This window comes from Diplotaxodon limnothrissa, linkage group LG3 (assembly GCF_057381915.1).
Source record: "Diplotaxodon limnothrissa isolate DT_005_m linkage group LG3, D_limnothrissa_male_GT1.1, whole genome shotgun sequence".
Classification (NCBI taxonomy): domain Eukaryota; kingdom Metazoa; phylum Chordata; class Actinopteri; order Cichliformes; family Cichlidae; genus Diplotaxodon; species Diplotaxodon limnothrissa.
In genome coordinates this window covers 12,262,246-12,284,826 of record NC_140598.1, presented here as the reverse complement: position 1 = coordinate 12,284,826, position 22,581 = coordinate 12,262,246, and the positions used below count along the sequence as shown (strand labels likewise).

General features: G+C 42.9%; 2 protein-coding genes across 2 annotated transcripts in view; both read right to left on the bottom strand.

Annotated features, from left to right (window-relative positions):
- Positions 1-7,709: 7,709 nt before the first annotated feature.
- Positions 7,710-22,581, bottom strand: part of LOC146634549 (ribonuclease inhibitor-like) — a gene marked incomplete at its 5' end in the record, with an annotated part of 78,537 nt that continues 63,665 nt past the window's right edge. The window contains 2 exons of the mRNA XM_085377881.1: positions 7,710-7,887; positions 8,282-8,455. Of these exons, the coding sequence (XP_085234007.1) occupies positions 7,710-7,887; positions 8,282-8,455 (352 nt within the window). The remainder of the gene's footprint in view (positions 7,888-8,281; positions 8,456-22,581) is intronic.
- LOC146634554 (protein NLRC3-like) lies at positions 11,101-16,763 on the bottom strand. The gene is made up of 4 exons (XM_085377510.1): positions 16,656-16,763; positions 13,827-13,903; positions 11,883-13,710; positions 11,101-11,180 (listed from the first exon to the last, which is right to left on the bottom strand). The coding sequence occupies exons 1-4, from the start codon at positions 16,706-16,708 to the stop codon at positions 11,117-11,119; spliced, it is 2,022 nt and encodes a 673-aa protein (XP_085233636.1). The 5' UTR covers positions 16,709-16,763; the 3' UTR covers positions 11,101-11,116.

Here is a 22,581-nt window from a genome sequence, read left to right as displayed (position 1 = left end):
ACAGACAGACAAGTGACAACTGAGCAGATGTGCAGGGTTATAGAATAGTTAAAATGGGGCTCATTATCTGACCACTATTGAGCTCATAGTGATGAAACAAGTGAGTGACGAACTTAAGGAAAGTCACTGATTACAATGTGGGATGAATTTGAGATGATCGATGATTTGGAGCAAATTATGGCACAAAAGCAGGAGTTTAATGATTTAGAATAAACCTGCAATGATACTTGTCTCTGTGATGCTGAATACTTTATTACTCTTATGAGCTACAGTTGTTTGCAAATGTGAAGTTTGTTTTAACTTACGGGGTTTTGTCTACAGGCAAGGATACAGGCTCCGGGTGGAGCTGGGAGTTGAACAATCTTAACATTTAACCACTGACTAATGTTTCTTTGACACAGGGTTACAGGTTTGGAGTGGAGCTGCTCCAAGAGAAACCCTGGAGAATTTTTCAGAGAGAATGTGCAACATTCTTGTGCATGTCTCATTGTGTGGAGTTGACACATGGCGAGAGCCGTGTGGCAAAAGAGGAGTGTCAATATTTTAACTTGCAGATGTTGTGATGTGCCCTGAGAAGGAGTGACTGAAGGAGATCATCCACAAGATGGAAGCTGAGGCCTGGAGAGAGGCTTCAGGAGGATCATAGAGGAGCAGAGATCAGCTTCAGCACAGCAGACATCCCACAGTGAGCTGTGCTACTGAGCTTCCAGAAGATCGTCGAGAGGAGACTTTGAACAGCAAACAACCAGAAGGAGTGAAAGAGATTCAACGTTGACGTTGAGGAAGACAACTAGGGTGTACGATGTGCTCTGCCCTAATTCTTCAGCGGCGTTGGAACAGAAGCAGAAGGATGAAGGGAGCGTGCCAAGCTCTAATCGACGGTGCAGAAGTTCAGCGATGGAATTGTGATTCTGTGAACAGCACAGACGCCAGGGGACTGGGAAATAGCTGACAGCACTTTTCCCAAGGATGGAGATCACCTAAAGTGTGTCACTTTTCCATGCAGACTTGATACTGCAGAGGGGCTTTTGTTTACATTTGCATCATGTGTTACACTTTTTTAATCTTTAATTTTAAATTGAAACTAACATTTAAAAACATTTGGTACAATGTGGAAAGAGGAAGAGTATTTCCAGCAGGAGCAGAAACGTCTGACTCAGCATGACGATGCTGTTGGTGGATACTGAAGAGCTCAGCCTGTCAAGACAGGATTAGGTTATCGTTTTTAAACATGTTTATTCAATTATATTCTGAGGCCAGTTATCTGGTATAATCTTTGGAAGTCTATTAAAATAAAAATAAAATCAGATGTGTGGTCTTTTGGTTGTTTTTGTTTTGTTCAATAAGCAGATGTTGGTGTTTCAGCAATGCAGTAACTTAAGTTTAAAAGGCTTGTTAGAAACTATGAAACACATCATACAGACTTGTGGACATTAGAAGACGACTAATAATCATCATGAATAAGACTAAAGGCAGGAAGGTGTCCTTTATAACTAATAATATTAATAACTAATAATATTAATATCATAGTCTGTCTGCAGCTGAGACAATACAAACTCAAACTGTGGGGAGAAGATTATATCACTTCAGTTTAAATTGACCTTAAGTGCCACATTTTCACAGACTTCTTTATTTACAGCATTTTTTACGTGCTGTATAGATTATACAGTTAGGTCCATAAATATCTGGACAGAGAGAACTTAATTTCTGATTTTGGTTCTGTACATACACTAAAATCAATTTTAAATGAAACAACTCAGATGTGTTTGAAGTGCAGACTTTCAGCTTTAATTCAGGGGGTTGAACAAAGAGATGCAGAAAAATGTGAGGAACTAAAGCATGTTTAACACAATCCCTTCATTTCAGGGGAAATGTAGAGGAAAAATTAGAAAAATTAAATAACTTAATTAAATTAATTAAATAATAAGATTGTCAGCTGGTAACCAGCTGGTAACCAGCTCCATGCGACCGCTTATCCTGGTCCCAGTGTTAGGGTCAGTGAATCCAGTTAACAGAAAGATATCCTGGATATACTTGACTGACTTTTTAGACTCAAGATTAATAATCATAATAAAAATTATAGTCTAACATCCAGAAGTCTGTACGATGTGTTTCATTACGTCTAACAAGCCTTGTACAGTTAAAGCTAACAGTTACTACATGACTGAAACACCAACATTATCTCTTTTATTAAAACATGCATATTAGGGCTGGCATCGTCACTCATGTCTAGAATCGATTTGATTCAATTTGATTCAATTTGAATCAATTTGAATCGGGGAAATTTTGTCTCAGACAGTCAGAAATATTATAATTCAGGTCATGCATCAGTACATTTCTATATTTTTATATCTATAAAAAGAAATCTGACACTTGCCAGACTTTATCAAAGGTGTGAGCGTCACAGCAGATGCCTTTGTGTCAAAGTAGCTGAGGATAAAACAGAAAAACATGAAGGTTTTCCTGGCCTGGGATTTTATACAAATATTCTGCAGTACATCAAAAACGAAAGAAAACCATTAATGAACATATGAACATTACCTGATGCTGCTGACGTGAAGCAGAGCAAAGTTACAGAGGTTTGATTACAGACACAGCTGAGCATTTTGCAATTTTGCATCATTTTAAAAAGTTTAAATTTGTTCAGTATTGAACGGCAGAAATGAGGCTTTGTTTTCAGAAGTAAGTAAAAGAAAAAATAGCTGCCGACAGGCTGTAAGAACGGTAGACTTGTGCGTAACAAGCAAGCGAATAATGCAGAAAACAGGAAACTGTTCTTGAAGTACAGAGAGAGAGAGAGAGAGAGAGAGAGAGCTGTGCATGAAGTGTGATTTTATCCTGGTGGCAGCAAAACAATCAGAGGGAATTCATGACGATGTTTATGTGAAGCGTAGTTTGGAGCTTCTTTTGCTGCTGGTTTACTCAATATTGTTTGGAGAGAGATCAAACCTGCAGCTTCAGAATCAGCGCAAAAAGGGCGTAAACACAAAGCGCGGAGCTGCCGAAACATCAGAATCAGCGAGCTGTCGGCTTTCAGCTCGTGTCCGTGCAGTCAGGTGAGAAAGTCACATCTCACTGATTCTGATGCGTCGGCGGCTCCGCGCTTTGTGTTTACGTCTTTGTGCAGAATCCGTGTTCCTGCTCTCATTTACTGTTTTAGCTGTTTGGTGGTTGTTGAAATTTTGGGAGGTTTAACCTGAGATTCTGGCGTTTTGGCCAAAATGAATTTATATTAAAAAATCGATTCAGGGTTTTAATGAATCGATATCATGTTATCCAAGCGAGAATCAATTTTAATCGATAAATCGATAATCAAAACCACCCCTGATGCATATACACGGGTCACACTGCTTATTGAAACCCCCCAAACATCAGATCTGAATCAGACAGGTTTCTGTTTTTTGTTTTCAAAGTTTAGACTTTGCTTCTATTGGACTTTTTATCAGTAACACGGGCTTACTTTCTGCAGGAACAGTTGAACCTAACATAAACAAATAACTCCAGAGCTGATAGTCAGCAGGGGGTTTACAAGTTGTGTGCCGCGTTGTCGGCGGTATAAGCTCGACCACTTGCAAGGTGAGCTGGCAGACATCACTGAACTCATCAGAGATGATTAGGTTCATTTTGACAAAGTGAGCAGATATTTAATCTCCTAGGACCTGGCGTCCACATATGTGGACATCACATTTTGGGTTGTTTAGACCAAAATACTACATTTTGCTCTACAAGTGCCTGATATCCACTCACAAGGATGTTACACTGCCAGTGTGCTATTGACATTTTAGACAAATATCCTCATATGTGGCTCTCATTTTTCTCAGAAACAAAAATTTGGTAAAAAAATATAAATAAACCTGGTAATTCTTTGTTTTTACATTCATCAGGTCCCAACCAGCCCAAATATCAAAGAGAAATTAAAAATGAATGCCACGGAGGAGTTTGGGTCTTAGGAGGTTAAAGATTGTGCCACTACATTCTTGTCTAGAAGATATTAAAGTGTATTTGGTGACACACACAAAAGGGTAAAGTTTAAGTATAGTTTGGGTCCACACATGTCCAAACCCTGGTGTGTAGGCCTACTTAGTTTTGAGGAATTGTCATGGGACCGGGGTCTGGGTGACCCAGGGCCTGTAAGAAGTTATGGACATGTGTGTTTTTGGTGCTGCTGTCTCCTGTTTCCATGTTTGTGTATCTAGGTGTGTGTGTGTGTGTGGGTGTGTCAGCCAGGAGCCTGGCCACACCTGCGGAGGAGAATTACTCACACCTGCAGCTGATCAAGCCTCGTCAGAGGAGCTACTTAGGAGTGTGGTGGAGCTGTCTCCGATGCTGGATCATTGCGTAACTTCACGTTAGTCTCTTGGCGAGTTAGTTAAGGTTAGTCTGCTGCATTGTGGCGTTGCTGACGGCTGCCTCTTTGTTATTCCCCAGGAGGAGTGTGGAGGCGAGAGGACAGCGAGCACGGGGTGCTCAGACACTGAGGAGCGGAGACAAAGAACACTAACACTGGCAAGAGGACATGTCAGAGTCGGGAACGCACTGGGGATTTATTGTTGTTTGGATTATTTTGCATTACTGTAAATAAATGCACTGACCTCATCAAAGAGTCCAGCATTTGGGTCCTCCTTCCCCTCATCATAGCCTGCCACGCAGGCCGTGACAGAAAAGCCCACTAAAAGAACGCCCAAAGCAATGCTTTTGACTTGGTCAGCATTGACCCCGCCCCCTGACTTTGATGAGTGAAGCTGACAAAATGTGGGAAAGTTCAAGGGGGCCGAATACTTTTGAAAGCCACTGTAAAGTTCACTATCAGTAACATCATAGCACCACCCAGCTGTATAGAAACTCCGTCATGCTAGCTAGTAGCAGTACGAGATATTGTAACTGACTGTAAAAAGTCAGCACAAGGAAAATAAACTCCACCTAAACTTGGTTTATATCTGACCCAGATAGACTGCAGGTCATAACTTCTTACCTGAAGTTCAGTTCACCTGACACTCGGACCGGCGGCCGCCTCGGGTCTCTGCTCCTCCTGCCTCCCCTTTCCCTCATCCACCTGCTGCCTCTGTGGAAGCTCCGCCATAGCCACCACCAAACAACTGACTTATTTTTACACATCGACCAGCATCCGGCCAATCCACCACCTTCCATCGTTTATACCGTTACAAAAAAATTAAAAAAACATCATCGGTCCATAAAAACGAAAAATCACCATCAGTATGCCCGATGGCCAGTCCAGCTATGGTCGTGCCATCAGTTAACCCTTCACGTGCCAGCTGTTACACGCGTGCCCAGGGTTGCCGACCCCTGCTCTAAAGCATCTGATTTGGATTCCTGAGATCAAATATATTTTCCTTTGGCTTTGTTTTCTTCCCATTTGTGGCTTTAATGTAGTGTTACATCCTGTTTGTTTGCTTCCATCTGTATACATGTCCAGATTCACTGTTATGTTTCTATTCTTACATTGCTGTGTGATCACTGTTCCCTCTGCTGACTGATGTGACCTTTTGTATCTTACACTGATACTTGTCATATTTGTATCTGCGCCTAAAAGATAAAAAGTTTTCCATGCTAAAACACAGCTCCACCTCCTGCAGTTCTCCCTCTGAACCACTAGATGTCTCTGTAGCCAAGTACAGGATAGGGTAGGGGAAATTAAAGTAAGATGGAGAGAATGGGCCAATAGCTAAATTCGTAGGAGAGATAAAGTGAGTTGCGTGGAGAAGAATGACTGGAGTCACAGGTAAAGTTGCTATGAACTGTATTAAACTATTTAGCAACAATTTAACAGCATTTCATGAACAGGAATGAAAACATAAAATAAAATACAGTGACAGCAATAATAATAACAATCAGAATCCTATCTGAGCTCAGATATGTCAGTCTTGCCGGCTTAATAGTCAGTGTTTAGTCAAGTCAAATCCAATAGGTCAAAAGTTTGTGATTGGTGCGATTTCGTCCTACCGCACTGTTGCAATTGTTCGTGAGAGAAGAGCAACCTGCCCTTCTGGATATTTGCTCAATTTATCAAGTTAATAGTTATTTTCCAGCAAAAAGCTTGGCGGTGAAAATCAGCGATGGTCTCGTGCACCTCCGTCTCTCTCTGTGTCTGAGCACGTGACGGTACAGACCAGGGGAAGGCGGGGCTTGTTCCTGCCTAACCAGTAGGGGTGTTAAATATACTCTTTGGGTTTTATTCTTATATTTATAGTATTTATCTTTTATTATTGATTTATTTTTGATCAACTCAGTGATTAACAGAGTAATGATGAATCACAATTAACAATAACAATGTTGTAGTGCATTACTGAGTCGTGTAAACTCACTGGGTTACATCTCTGTTATCTAAATGAAGACGTGCAGCACAGCAACCACAGCAGCGCTCAGATCACACGTGTCCTGTTATTATGTATAAAAGCATGAAACAGGTGAGACAGGTGGGATCAATATTAATGTTGTGGAAATATATGAAAAAGCAACAGAAGAGTGAAAACATTTCGTGTTTCTAGAAAGATCTTTCAGCTCACAGCTGCTCACAGACTGTATTTACAAGTGACAAACTGCAACTCTACAGTACATCTACAGTATATATCAAATATATTCTGTATTCAAATCTATTGAGTGATGTTTGAAAGTCTTTCCAGGTGAGTTTGATCCAGGAGGGTCTGAAGCCAGAGTCAGACAGAGACTGTGCAGAGACTGTAGAAGGACAGAGCAGCAGCAGAGCAGTCCAGATACACTGATGATCCTCTGTCAGATCCAGAGGGACACACAGGGATGATGCTGGACTCTACATTGTGTCTGACAGTGGAGCTGTTCTCAGAGCAGTTCACTCTGCAGCACTGACAGTCATCTGCACTTCTTCTCATTCCTCTGTCAGTCACTGCTGGATGAAGCTCTCCTCTCCACCTCCCAGTAACATGGCCCAGTCAGAGCGTCTCTACACACAAGCTGCTGCTGCTTCAACCTCTCTGGATCATCAGGACACAGCTCCTCCTCTCTCAGCACACACACCGTCCTGTTTACCATCATCACCTCCACCTGCAGAGAGAAGAAGGAAGAGCAGAGGAGATAAACGAGTGTTTCCAGAGACTCTTCATCAGCTGTCAGTCAGTGATGCAGCACATCCAGTATAAAGAGCAGCAGGGACTTCAGTGCTGGGACTGTACTAGGACTCATTGTTGCTTCACTTTTTCTAATCTTTGGATTTTCATTGAAGTTGATGAAAATGTTTTTCCCTCCTAGTTTGAGTTTGGACTTTCATTCATTAGAAGTACCTTGGTGTGTCCACTCTGAGCTCAGTAGGAACCCCAACAACAAGCCCAACAATCCAGATGGACGGTTCCAGCTGTTCACTGGAGGAATTCCATCCAAACATCTGCTCTCACTAAATTCTTCCTCACCTACAGACTGTGTTCTTCACTGCTTTAAACTTGGAAATGAATGCAGTCATTGGTCTGCGTGCTGCTTTGTTCAGAGAGCTGATTGGCTGTTGACACTGTTTGATCAGAGCGTGTCAGCTGTTACTATGGTGACCATAAAGGTGAGAAACAGGAAGTGTTTGTGTCCAATCCTGAAGCCTGTCACCATTCTCCTCTCACAGCTTCACTGAGAAGCTGCAGCTTTACAGGAAACACTGGATCTTTGTTTCATACTGACTGTGTTTAGTACAATACTGCTGACAGCACCACCCACTCACTCCATCACTCTACTTACAGCAGCCACTCCAGTCTGTAGTCTGGACTCTCCTTAAGATCAGACAGCTGATTCACATCTGGATCTTTCAGGTTGTTTCCCCACAGGTCCAGCTCTCTCAGATGGGAGGGGTTGGACTTCAGTGCTGCTGCCAGATAATCACAGCTGATCTCTGACAAACCACAGTCGATCAATCTGTATAAAGAATGAAAGATGTAAGTTTATTAGACAAAGTGTGAGCTTGAAATCATTCAGTGTTTCATCATCTGTTCAGAGCTGAAGAAGGTTCAGAATGTAGAAGTTTAGAAAATGGAAACTCCAAACAGTTGAAGCCAACAGGAAGCAGCTTCAAACAGGAAACTGTGCAGAGTTTCAGACTATATGTCCTGATGCAGCCAGTTGGATTTTGGAGATTTGAATCTCTGTTCTGTGACTAAGTCCTTGAATCATTTCTTCAAGTTGGTCCAACAAGACAGACTAAGTATTGGACATGTGTTGTGGCTCCATTAGGGGAGCTTCTAAATGTGATGTGATGGCCCCTCTGGCTCTGTCAGGTCACAGAACTGAAGAGAGCTCAAACTGGGCACACAGTTGTTCCAGTCTGGACCAAAGACTCTCCAGGAAACCACACAGATGCTTCACTCCTGAATCCTGCAGCTTTTTGTTGTAGCTCAGGTCCAGCTGTCTCAGATGGGAGGGGTTGGACTTCAGTGCTGCTGCCAGATAATCACAGCTGATCTCTGACAAACCACAGTCCATCAATCTGTATAAAGAATGAAAGATGTTTATTACACAAAGTGTGAGCTTGAAATCATTCAGTGTTTCATCATCTGTTCAGAGCTGAAGAAGGTTCAGAATGTAGAAGTTTAGAAAATGGAAACTCCAAACAGCTGAAGCCAACAGGAAGCAGCTTCAAACAAACACAACAAGAAAAAAAACTCTGAATGTTTCACATTAAAGTTGTACATTTATCATAAAAACAGGACAAAGACTTGAAAAAGTCGTGTTTTTCCTTCCAGGAACCACAAGGCTTCACTTTTAAAGGTGAAGTGTGAAAGAAATGGACATATTTGAAGTCCAACACCTTTTTCCAGTCACATTATTAAAGCAGACAAACTACAAGCTCATTTTCATTCCAACAAGTCATCTTCTGACCTGGACTAACAACACTGGTCTCTATGTGCAGCTGGCTGTGAGACCAGTGCTCAGGGAGCGTCTACAAAGTGCAACACTGAAAGAACATCACACACTCATTTGCTTCCATCATCCAACCTGAAGAGGAAACAGAGACGGCTCCCCTTCAAAGTAAAAGCTGCTCCTTTTGGACACAGTATCAAAGAAAGTCTACAGTATAACATAGAAAAGACAGAACAAAGTTTTGGTTGTTTTTAAATTGTGCAGAAATGAAACTACACTATGCTCAATTATGTGACAGACATTTCATCCCATTCCAGTTTGGCCTCATCCTGGGCCGGATTATCCAGCACACACTCTGACCACAGGCCCAGGGGCCACGCACAGCTGGGCTCCATCCAAGAGACAGGAAACAAACCAACACAATAACAAAAAGCACCATGTGATCTTCTTACATCTTCAAGACAAACATAGTAAAAACATGAGCATATTTGTTTCCTGATAAAATGATGTGACAGGTAGAACAGAGTAAAGTGGTGGTGTTACAGCCTTTCTCCCCTCTGCTGCCGAGGCTGTTAGTCTCTCCCAAACTCAGCTACAGGACTTCCAAATGAATGAAAGCAGCAGAAGTGGCTTTACAAATGAAAGAGGAAGAGGAGAAGAAGAGGAGAGGGAGGCCACCCTGACCATCACTCCAGCTGAAAACATCACACTTCCATTAAAGTTGGTGAGAAAATGTTGAGCAGGATGAGCTGCTGGCTAATCTGGAGGCTGTAGCAGCAGCTCACAGTCACAGTGGATTTCCACTCATGAAAAAGCTCTGGCTGCTTCATTTCTCATCTCATATCAGAGACTTTAATGCTTCACTGAAGCTGTACTGTGATGCTTCCATATTCCAGTGAGACCTCCATAATGATTTCAGCTGTTCTGTACACACACTGTGTGCCCTGTATGGCTCAAAGTCTCTGCAGCCTGTTTTTATCTGCTATCATCAGATCTTCATCATCCTCATTCACATCCCTCACACACTCTACAGCCTCATCAGCACTGACTTCATCTTCACTGACTGATGGAGCACAACATGAACCTGTGGAGGCTGAAACACTGTCCTGTCAAACATCTCCCCGTCACCACTCCACTTCTGTCAGCCTTTAAATGAACCCTGCTCAAGTCTGTCACTTCTGTTTGGAGCCAAAAGGAAAAACTGTTGTTCAGTCGTTTGGAAAGACAACATTTCTGAAAGCGCTCAAACTTCTTCACATTTGTCTTCAGACACATCATGAACATTTAGGAACTAAAGAAAGTTTCAAACATCAATCAAAGACCTGAAATATAGAAAAACAACAACAGCCGCAGTCAGTGAACTCACCTCAGAGTCTCCAGTCCACAGTTTGGACTCTCCAGTCCAGCACACAGAAGCTTCATCCCGGAGTCCTTGACATCATCATTTCCACTCATGTCCAGCTCTGTCAGATGGGAGGGGTTGGACTTCAGAGCTGAGGCCACAACTTCACAGTGAGACTCTGAGAGTCCACACCGAGTCAGTCTGTGATGATAGAAAATATGAAATGTGTTATTAAAAAAGCAGAAAATCTGCATTATAAACACAGACTGAATGTATATGAAGACAAAACAGAGTGAGGTCATAATCTGATGAATTTGCTCTTCACATCTGTGCTTCAGCTCCTCTTACTGTGTTTGACATGACACAACGATTGAGTCTCTCTCAGACCTGCAGACTTTTAATGAGAATCTTTGTTTGGCTTTAATCTGCAGATGAAGAAGGAAGATGGTGTCACATTTAGGCTTCCATAATATCCACAGTCTGGCACTGAGATCTGATCCAGAGTCAGAGTGAAGACACACATTTGGACTGTTTCCTGTTTTGACTCCAGAACATTTTGAATGAGTTCAGCTCAGTGAAGAGTTCCAGCTGGAAAGATGATCTCTGTTTGCTACCTGCTGTCAGGTACGACTGTTCACGTCCACACGCAGGAAAAACCTGCTGACTGTTACCAAACGGAGCAGAAATCTCATCACTGGACAATAATGATGAATGAACTCAGAGCTGCTGATATCAGATCTGATTTCAGGGGAACTAAACACAGAAATGATTGGCTCATGTGAATTTTTTGAGCCATTATCTTCTGGTGTGTCGCTAGTTGGCAGAAAATGATTTGTATTCCTGTTCAGGGCTTCAGTGTTTATGAGTCCAGATCCAGGTCACAGCAAGTCAAAATGATGTTACCTGTCTGTGTCCAGCAGCAGCCTGTATTCACTTTGAATATTGTTATAACCTGACATGGATCAGTTTGTCTTTGATTGGTTTGTAAATGTCACTGTTTCCATTGGACCTGAGTGACGTACAAAGACAGAGAGGGAGAGAAAGGAGAGAGAGGATGGAGACAGCAAAGAGAGAGCAAACACAAACAGGTGAGAGTGGACAGGTGACCAAGGTCAGCAACCAATCAGAGAGCTTCTGTTTGACCCACAGTCACTGATGATGACTGCACATAACCAAGCAGTGTGTTACTCTGATATCAAATATGGATCCTGCTCTTATAATAATGATCATCAGATGATATTATTGTGTTATTTTGTAGCTGAATACGATGTTTGTGTGATTATCAGTGAAAGAAGCAGTGAGGAGGATGGAGAGAGAGAGAGGACAGAGAGTGAAGTTAGAAACACTAAAAGGATTTTTCATGGATTTCATGGATGATTTGAGTGATTTCCAGCAGGACACTTAAACATGTCAGTGGACGTCCTAAAGAACATATTCACTGATATGAAACGTGTCATTGAACAGGATTAATATCAGTGGAAACATTGTGGAAACAGCTGTGACTGCATGGATGTGACACACTTCAAATCTGTTCTCCACTCTTGGATTTGGGATCCATGGAGATGCTGCTGAGTCTGTACAATAAAGGAATGGTGTGGAAGGTTGCAGCGTACGGACACAAACACTTTGTGGTTACAATCTGATTTTATTTTCAACATTAAACTACTAACCTACACTGATCAATGATGTTAATGATCACATCTGGACTCACCGAGCCTTTCTGCAGTTCCTCACAGCTGGAATCAGTCTCCGTCGTCCCCGCTCTGATGTGTTGTACTTCTGCAGGTCCAACTCATCCAGAACCTCCTCTGACATCTGCAGCATGAAGGCCAGAGCTGAGCACTGGATCTCAGAGAGTTCCTTCTCTGATCTGTTCTCTGACTTCAGGAACTCTTGGATCTCCTGATGTACTGATAGGTCGTTCATCTCCGTCAGACAGTGGAAGATGTTGATGCTTCTGTCAGGAGAGATTTCATCACTGTTCATCTTCTTCAGGTTGTTGATGACTCTCTGGATGGTTCCTGGACTGATCTCTGTCTGCCCCAGCAGACCTACTAAGAGTCTCTGGTTGGACTCCAGACAGAGGCCATGAAGGAAGCGAACAAACAGGTCCAGGTGGCCATTTTTACTCTGGAGGGATTTCTCCATGACTCTCCTCAGAAATACATCAAGTGATTGGAGATCTTCGTCATCGAAAACACTGGAAATTATCTTGGTCAAAGATTTTGATTTAAGGAAGTTCTTCAGCACCTTTGTCTTCCTGTCGGTGTGACAGTGGAACATGTAGACAGCAGCCAGAAACTCCTGAATGCTCAGATGAACAAAGCAGTAGACTGGTTTCTGGAAGATCACACACTCTCTTTTGAAGATCTCTGTACAAACTCCTGAGTACACCGAGGCCTCTGTCACATCCAGACCACACTGCTCCAGGTCTTCTTGGTAGAACATGATGTTTCCTTTCTCCAGATGTTCAAACGCCAGCCTCCCCAGCTTCAGAAGAACTTCCCTGTCAGCCTCTGTCAGCTCCTGTGGACTCGTCTCACGTCCCTCATGGTATTTCTTCTTCTTCCTCTTTGTCTGAACCAGCAGGAAGTGTGAGTACATGTCAGTCAGGGTCTTGGGCAGCTCTCCTCTCTGCTCTGTAGTCAACATGTGCTCCAGAACTGTAGCAGTGATCCAGCAGAAGACTGGGATACTACACATGATGTGGAGGCTCCTGGATGTCTTCATGTGGGAGAGGATTCTGCTGGACAGCTCTTCATCACTGAATCTCCTCCTGAAGTACTCCTCCTTCTGGGCGTCAGTGAAGCCTCGTACTTCTGTTAGCCTGTCAACACATGTAGGAGGGATCTGATTGGCTGCTGCGGGTCGGGAAGTTATCCAGACGAGAGCCGAGGGAAGCAGATTCCCCTTGATGAGGTTTGTCAGCAGCTGGCTGACTGATGACTTCTGTGTGACATCAGACAGCAGCTTCCTGTTGGTGAAATCCAATGAAAGTCTGCTTTCATCCAGGCCGTCAAAGATGAACAAAAGCTGAGAGACAGCCAGCTTCTCTGCTGTGACCTTCTGTAATGTTGGATGGAAAACATGGAGCAGCTCCAGAAGACTGTACTGCTCATCTCTGATCAGGTTCAGCTCCCTGAATGAAAGCAGAACCACCACACTGACATGTTGGTTCTCCAAGCCCTCTGCCCAGTCCAGAGTGAACTTCTGCACTGAGAAGGTCTTTCCAACACCAGCCACGCCGTTGGTCAGAACCACTCTGATGGGTCTCTGTTGGTCAGGTAAGGCTTTAAAGATGTCCTGGCACCTGATTGGAGCGTCATGGAGGGCGTCCATCTTGGAAGCTGTCTCCAGCTGCCTCACCTCATGTTGGGTATGAACCTCTTCACTCTGTCCCTCTGTGATGTAGAGCTCAGTGTAGATGGTGTTGAGGAGGGTTCTACTTCCTGTTTCATCACTTCCTTCAGTCACACGTTCACATCTCCTCCTCAGACTGATCTTATGTTCATCTAAAACCTCCTGCAGACCAACATCTGCTGAAAGGAAGAAAAACAATGAGACTAAAGAGAAAGAAAACTCTTCAATGTCTGAACAACACAAGGAGTCCAGTTTTCAGAAATGAGTCCATCAGCAGACAGATGTTCAGTCTTACTTTGTACACAGCTGCTCTGACTGGCTGTCTGCAGTCCAGCTCTGCTTCTGGATCTTTCTCCACACTGTGCAGAAGCTCTGATGGTGACACAGAAATGTCAAAGTGGAGATACTTCTGTCCACCTCTGATTAGACTCATTATAAAAAGGAAAACAAAGTTTGAACACAGTCATGTTTCCAGTTCACTGACTTACATTTATTCCATGGACACTCACTCTAACCTGAACCACAGCTACAACCCAACATTGTTGAGGCCTCATCTCCTCCTTTCCTGACTGTAGAGGTTAAATATGCAACAACCAACAAATAAAAGAATTTGGTTCATTTCAAAGAAACTCACACGGTGACCAAGTAAAGTAACCGTAGTAAAGGAGACAACATCCCGTTGATGGTGGGATTATTTGAAAGATTTGCTTTAGTCACGTCACCAAATGCAGTTGAACCACCCGTGGATCCATGTTTGACCATTCTACCACTCTGAGCTCTGCTTTTGAATCATTTTATTATTATCATCATTCATTTATTCATTCTTTGGAGGGGGGCTATTTCCTAATGCCGCCCTAATAAGCTGATGTTCAAGGGGAAATATAACAGAAACTCTTTCAGTGTTATTCATTAATAAATTAACAGATAAACTGTGAAGAAGAAAAAAAAACTGAGATTTAAAGGAGAGAGTGAGAAACTTGATCATCCATCCTCATAATACATGTTTATCAGTATCTGCTGTGACCATACTGCAGTAATAACTACAAGTCTACATTTCTGTGACTGTTGATCAATCACAGCAGGAATCTGAGCTCATCTCTGCACACAGAGCAGCTTCAGCTCTGGGATAAACTGCTCGCTTCACGTCCTTCTCAGCTCACAGACACTCATCCTGATATTTTCCTTTAACATTTGATGGTATAATTCATCTGAGTTTACACTTTATCTGCATAAATACAGAAAAACAGACCCAAACACCAGAAACCATCAGTTTCACCATGTAGAATATATTGTTGTTTCCTTGCTTTTAATTCAGAGAAAAACTCTGATTTTGATTTTCTCTGTTCTCTTTGCCACAGCCCATCCCAGCAGCAGCTGAAGCAGCTGACTGTCACAACACTGAATAACACTTTAGGAGGAATTTCAGAGGTCAGTAAAGCTCCAGTTTCAACATCAGTTAATTAATCATAGTTCATCATAAATGTGAACCTGGCTGGCACACATGTCAATGTTAGCCATGTAAATATTAGCAGTTAGCTGAGGCCACAAGAAGAAGAGGCCCTAGAAGAACAATGGATGATAAGATTAGATTTTCAAGACTAGGCAGAGACGTGTTTTCCTTTACTGTCTTTTACAGAGGAGGGAGCAGATACCAGACGAGGTCACGGAGGTACGGGGAGGATTCGCAGCAGACAGCAAGACTGCCACGTCCATGCGAGAGAGCGATGGCTACGATAATCTCTGTTTTTGTCTCCCTATATAATGTTGTACAGCCCATGTGAGGGTTAACACAAACATCAGTCCTTCTACTTCAGTATGTTTGACACTTTGTTTACGTCTAAATTAACTTTACTGTTAACCAGTTTTCATGTTTCTGTAATCCACCAGTGTGCTCATGCTTTTTTAAGTGAAAACTTATTTTTAAAGATCAAATATAATTATGTTTGTTATTTGTGGAGTTTAAATGTCCTTGACAGAGACAGATGATGATCATTATCCTGCACTGTGGTCTCAGGTTTGGTCGAGCTAGCACAAAGAATGGCTATGTTGAACTTCCTCCTGGGATCTACACTAAGAAGTGAGTCCAACATTAGCAGGGTCTCTTTCCTTTATCTGGATTCACTTTAGCATTCACAGTCACGTGAAGCTTGTTATTAACTCGATAAGTCAACCCAGGGTTTCAGCTGAGCGTTCACATGAAACACATGGTGTTGGCAGCATCTGATCAATCATATTCATGGAGACGTGTATCAGCAACAGAGCAGCTGAGTTTGCAGAAGGAAGTCAAACTAAACCACAGGAACAATATGAGGAGATTACACACATAATAAAATACTAGCAGTAACACAGCTGCTGCAGACAAATCAGTCGTGTGATCGTGTGTGAGAGGAGAAGGACTGTAAAGGAGTTTGGTGTTAAAAGCTCTGTATGAATGTGGGAGACTTTGAAGGGCTTTAAAAAGGCCAATATAAAATAAAAGGCAGCAAAATTGCTGAGTGTGAAAGTCACCAGACTTATCAGACCTCTGTGATTAAGACTTGTAAGAACACCTATTTGTACTTGTTGGCATTATATCAAACGTATATTAAGCCTTTGTTTGAACTCTGGTTGAATCTGTTACTTTCAGACTGTGAAACATCACAGAGGCTGCAGCTGCAGATCTTTTATTCACCTGGAAATTTACTTTAAATGTTAGATGGAAAATGTATTGCTCAGTTTCACCAAAGTAAGAACAAGAATCCATAAACCTTCATAAAGACAAACATCTCCCAGAACATTGAGCTGCTGAAGTGTCACTGAAGGGAAAAACTATTTGTCCTCCTCCATCCAGCAACACCTGAAACACCTGAGTGGAAGCTCCTCCCTACACTGTGTTTGAAGCAAAGCACAAAGGAGACACCTGCTGGAGCAGCTGGAGTCCTACAGACACTCAGCCTCTTCACTACACAAACACCTCCTACAACATCCACTCTTTCCACTCTGACTGCTGTGTTTGTGGAAACACTCCAACACACACCGCTTCACACACCAACATAGAAATGTGTGAAAAAGAGCTGAGCTGATATTAAACATGAGGATTTATTCAAAAATACAGAGTCAGGAACAACATCTAGACACACATTACCTCTCAGCAGCAGAAGAACAGCCTTTAAAGTCTATAACAACATCCTTCGACATGTTGCTCTTTAAGGAAACACAGCTGGGTTCAGGTCCAGGAGATTCTGGCCTCTTATTGATCCTAAAAGAAAAACAATAAATGTAACAGCTTCATGAGACAGGAAGGAAAAACTGGAAATATTAAATTAAAGACATGATGAACAATCTCATAAAAATAATGTACTTACTCTTTGTCACATAACAGTCTTTTGTCTGGCTGCCTCTGCCTCAATTTTATCCCACAACTTAGACATTCACATTATTCACACTCTCATTACACATACATTTAGGATCTTTGGGGTGGGAACAATCACGGAGTCCAAATTACCATCAGGGTGTACACCTCACCCCTGGCGTCGTTGCCCACCTCTCAATTTTAAATACACTTAGACATTAAGGGCTATCAGGAGGGACTATGCGCTTACCTGCTGCTCCTTGGCAGGTAGCTCCATGCCCTCCTGGGTTTTAATTGCACCTTAGAACACACATGCATCAACACTACAATGAGCGGGTGGAGGGAGGTTTGGAGTCTTCTCCCACCCCCGTTCTCTGCGGCCTGCTGGAGCGGGAGGGATAGGAGGAGTTGGCCGTCCGACTGCGGTCTGGGGTGTGGGGCCTCCCTGCTGCTACGGAGTCGGGGCGGTCTGCCTCTCCCCACCGCAGGGAAAAGGGTAACACCACCTGGGTCTGGGTGCAGTTCCCCCCTCCAGGGGCAAGGGTACCTAGACCCGGTTTGTAGAGTACGCTTGGGGAGTGTGATCGTGTATACAGCGTCTCTTTATGTCTGTCTCCACGTTGGTTGAGTGTGGAGTAAGTGCATATGAGAGCATGAGGGTGGGAATGAATGTTTGTGTCTGTGTGTGCCTGTATGTCTGTGTCTATATGTCAGGTTGGGTATCAGACGCCACCTCTCTGGGGACACCTCAGGCCCTCCAAGGTTTGGAGGCCTATCTCCACCCACCACCACTTCCCCTGCCGGTGGCGGACTCCCTCAGGTGTCGGTGCGTTGGTGGTTCTTTGTGTCTGGGGGTGGGCGTCCAGGTACACACCGGCTCACTCCTTGGCGGCCGCTTATCGGGGCCTCTCGGCCTGGGGCTCGGTCACTCAGGTGCAGCTGGGGGCCAGCGGAGCTCATGGGCGCGTCACTGTGTCCCCACGTGACTATGGGGCGATCGTGGCTCAAGAGTTAAGAGTTCGCCTTGTAATCGGAAGGTTGCCGGTTCGAGCCCCGGCTTGGACAGTCTCGGTCGTTGTGTCCTTGGGCAAGACACTTCACCTGTTGCCTACTGGTGGTGGTCAGAGGGCCCGGTGGCGCCAGTGTCCGGCAGCCTCGCCTCTGTCAGTGCGCCCCAGGGTGGCTGTGGTTACAATGTAGCTTGCCATCACCAGTGTGCGAATGTGTGTGTGAATGGGTGGATGACTGGATATGTAAAGCGCTTTGGGGTCCTTAGGGACTAGTAAAGCGCTATATAAATACAGGCCATTTACCATTTACCACTGCAACTCCCCCTGGCTTCTGCTCCGCGGCTGCTGAGTGAGCCCTCATCTGGGACTCTCCTCAGCTCTTACTGGAACAGTGGCGCGGCTGCCCCTCTGTTGGTCTTCCATGGTCTCTTGTGTTCTGGGGGCCTCTGGATGTCGAGAGTTTGACCTCCTCCATACCCGCTTCACACCCTGGAGGACGGGGCTGTGGCCCCCCCACACTCCCTAGCAGATCGTTACATGGAGAAACCTTTGGAATACAAGCATGCTGATCCACACAGGTGTACACACGGGTGTTCACTGCTCGTAGACCCAAATTACACCTTTCTTGGCCGCTACTTCGAAGCACATCTGTCCTGCGTGCTGCACAACAACATTGAATATTTAGTATTTACTGCTGTTTACACTTAGCTAGATTAATGCGATGGTGTTGTGTTTAGTATGTTGCTTTGTTTTTTTTGCTTGTTTTCTATTTTTCTCTCAACAGGTGATCCAGGAGATTTTTTTTTTCTCCCCCCCTTTCTCACTGTCCCTCTCCCCTTCTGTTTTTCCTTTCCTTCCTCTTTCTTTCTTCCTATCCCTCACTCATGTCTGTCCCGTCTGTAACATCTGAAAATAAAATATAATAAATAATAAAAAAAAAAGATCGACCAAATGGACCAATACGGCAATGCCACGATTTGGCAAAGTAAATCCATTGGGTATCCTTGTTGGTCTTCAGACAACAATTCTGATGGCTAAAGAACCAAATGGGACAGACAAAAAAAAAAAAAAAAAAAAAAAGAGATGGTCATCTCACCTCTGAGCTTTGGTCTGGCTCTCATGTTCCCCACACAGAGTGCTTTTAGAGGGAGGGACTCCCTCCTCTCTGTCCTCACACGGATCCATGCTGCTCAATTCACATCAGCTCACACACACTTTCTACCTTCACCTGCAGAGGAAACACAAATCATTCATGTGCACATCAACTGAGAGCTGCAGAGGTCGTGTCTGATGTGTTGGACTAACATCCATCTGAGACGCAGCTTTCATTTCAGTAACAGTGCCCAGGACCAAGCTGACTGCTTACAGAGAGTTCATACTGTAACTGCTAGCTGCTCTTTGGGCTCCGCCTCCAAGACTGTGTTGTAGGTTGAATGGCTTCTTTGTGAGCACGGCTGCTGAGTTATTGCATTTATGTGCAAGGAATTTAATTTTACCCATGAAATGAAATTATTTGCTCGGATCATGTTTTTGCTAATGCTTGTGTTATGACATAAAAAACAAACAAACTGTAGGACAGGTGAGAAGTGGGAGGAGATTTTCAAATTAATTTGTAGCTGTTTATCTTTGTCTTGTCAGAGTTAAATGTATCTTATATCTCCCTTTTTTCACTGAGCAGTTTCAACTTTTATTAAAAATGCAATGATATTTTTTTAAGTCTGCAACTTGTGGATTATCAATAAAGTGCATTTATTTTTTCAACATGAATTTTTCAACCACTTTTCAACCTTCTGCATGACTTGACTTCGTTTTCTTTTCAAACATACTTTACTAAGAGCATAAACAGGACATAATGCCAGCATAAAGATGATGATTGGTGATGGGTCTGCCTCGCACAACCCCTCGCTGGAACAGAGACAATTCAACTACAACAGCAAAAAGCTTTGAACACCAGGCAGAGCTCTTTGAGTTTCTCGTGCATGAGGGAGAGAACTGGACAAAACTCATACTGTGTTTGTATGTGTGGGGGTCAAGATGTGACCCCATAAACAACTTCCCTAAACCTGCAGTCCAGCTATTGTTGGGATTTAAATATATATTCTTAATTCTTATTTTCTCATTATATTTTTTTATTTATTTTAATATGAGAGGCCTTCAGAAACTGAGCTCAGAGGAGACAAGACTAGGTTAAGGCATAAAACAATAAAAGAAGGTACGACCTCTCTCATGATCCCAAGTTGTGTGTGCATGCCAGAGCACTCTGGAAGGCACACAGAGTCTTTACAGACTACTAAGGATCAAACCTCTATCATCATGCAATCGATTATAAAACTCTAAGCATATATGAGTAAATATTTCTAAGCATAAATGACAATCAACAATATTAACCTTACAATTGGCATCAGGGATTTACTTTTAGGCAATAGGGCAGTTTTACTTGCTGCTCAGCAAAAACATATTTATGTTACAGTTTTTTCAGCTAAGAAGAGCTTAAAGACTCTCAGCTTTTATACTCAAGCCCCTGTAAATAGTTGGACAAAAAAATAATTTTCTCAGAAGTGTTCATGTTCATGTTCCTTTATTCACAGATTATTTCACAGATAGAGACTGAATAACATTTGTAACCCGGCACTTTGCAAAAACCAATGACTTTAAATAAGTATTGTATTATTTTAAAAGTCGGAATATAGTATAAATACTATGCCTAACCAGAAACTTGTGACTTTTATTAAAAAAATATTTTTAAAAAATTGATCGTTTAAATGCATTTATCTTTAAATAGTTTTTGTCATTAACCAAAATGCAGTGAGTTTATTTTCGAAATGTAAAACCTGTCAAACCCGTTTATGGTGTGAACAAAGCGGACATTTTATGACGCAGTATTTTAAAGCAGAGTCAGACATGAGAATCTAGAAACTATCAACTACATGTAGGTAAAAGACTAACTTGTGACTTTTTTTTAGCTTGTGCTGTTTCCATGAATACAAAGACAAATCGTTAAAGGAGGAAACAAAGCAAACTTACAGTTTCTTCACACACCAACAAGCTCCGCTCCACACCTGGACACTAAACACGGACACACAGGTGAGCTTCTTCCAGGAAGGAGGCGGGACTCCACCTGAAGCTCACAGGTGGGAGGGGCTCAGCTCTGTGTGTGCTGATGTATTAACTTTAAAAATATGCCGTCTGACTGCTCAGACTGAGTCAGAGTAAAGTTCACATGCTGACGTGTGGAGACATGAAACCTTGTTGTAGCTGCAGGTGTGAACACACTGATCCCAGATCAGCTCTGCTGTATTTGTAACATGAACATTTCTGCTGCAAAGCTTCAAATGTTCAGCATGTTTCTCTGTTTCCAGTCTATAGATCCAGTCACACTTTCTACCTTCACCTGTGCAGCAGAGGCGGAGGCAGACATTTGAAATCAAGCGTCCAATCAGTGAGCAGCATCAACAACTGAGCTTCCTTCAGACTCTGTTATTGAAGATGTTGTTGGTACAAAGTTCATCTGGGCCCTGTTTCAGAAAGCCAGTTTAGTGCAAACTCTGAGTAAGTATACCCTGAGTTAACAAAAACTCTGGGTTTTTGGTTTCACAAAGCGAGTTTAGATTAATTCTGAGTGAGTTACTATGACGACACACTCCGTGAAGCTAACCTGCCCCCTAGCAGGTTTACTTCAACTAACCCTGACTTTCTCCGCCTCTTTGTCGGAAACCTGACTGTAGGAAGTGTCAGACATGGCGTGCCCCTTCCTTGAAGAGCCAGTAGATGTTGAAGCCCAAATTCTCCGCAGAGCTCTCCGGAGAGTGATTAGAGCGCGTTTGGACATTTTATCATTTCCTGATGATTTTCTGTGCGAACGTTACCGTTTTTCAGCACAATCTACAATTTATTTGAATAACATCCTCAGGCCTAATATTGCTCATGTGACACATCGCGGACATCCTCTCAGTTCTGTACATATTATTTGTATCGCACTTCGGTTTTTTTGCAAACGGGAGCTTTCTGTATAATATTGGTGACGCTGAGCACGTTTCCAAGGCTACCGTCTGTCGGGCAGTCAGGAATGTTACAGTTGCACTGAAACGTCTCCTGTACTCGTTTGTGGTGTTCCCCGGTCATAGACCCACAAGATTTATCAAAGAGGGATTCCACAAAATTGCAGGTAGCAGGATGAACAAAACTTAATTCATGATGTGGTGATACTTGAACTACTACTTAAATTTTACATTTATTCTCACGGTTCCCAGGCGTGATTGGCTGTACAGATGGCACTCACATTCCAATCATTGCTCCTTCAGTAAATGAAGGAGACTATGTGAACAGGAAGTCTTTCCACAGCATTAATGTGCAGGTACATAGTTCCCTGTAGCATTTCAAACTAACAAATTATTTCATTATAGTAATGGATGCTAATTTGTGTTCTCTGCACTGTGAAGATCATATGTGATGCTGCCAACATTATCACAAATGTGGAAGCCAAGTGGCCAGGCTCTGTCCATGACTCACAAATATTCCGTGAATGTACACTGAGCACAAAATTTGGACATGGTGAGTTGAGAATACTATAAAATATATAAAGACCAATTGCTTCAGGGACATTTGAACTGAAGTGTATCCTTCTGTCTTAGGAGAGTTCACTGGCTACTTGCTTGGTGATAGGGGGTATCCATGTTTACCCTATTTGCTTACCCCTTACCCTGACCCTG

Excerpts from the sequence above, each read along its gene's own strand:
- LOC146634554 (XM_085377510.1), bottom strand. The coding sequence starts at position 16,708 with ATGTCGAAGGATGTTGTTATAGACTTTAAAGGCTGTTCTTCTGCTGCT. Across the intron at positions 13,904-16,655 it reads TGTTCTTCTGCTGCTGAGAG|AGCTTCTGCACAGTGTGGAG; the intron begins GTAATGTGTGTC and ends TGTCACCATCAG. Across the intron at positions 13,711-13,826 it reads TCAGAGCAGCTGTGTACAAA|CAGATGTTGGTCTGCAGGAG; the intron begins GTAAGACTGAAC and ends TCTTCCTTTCAG.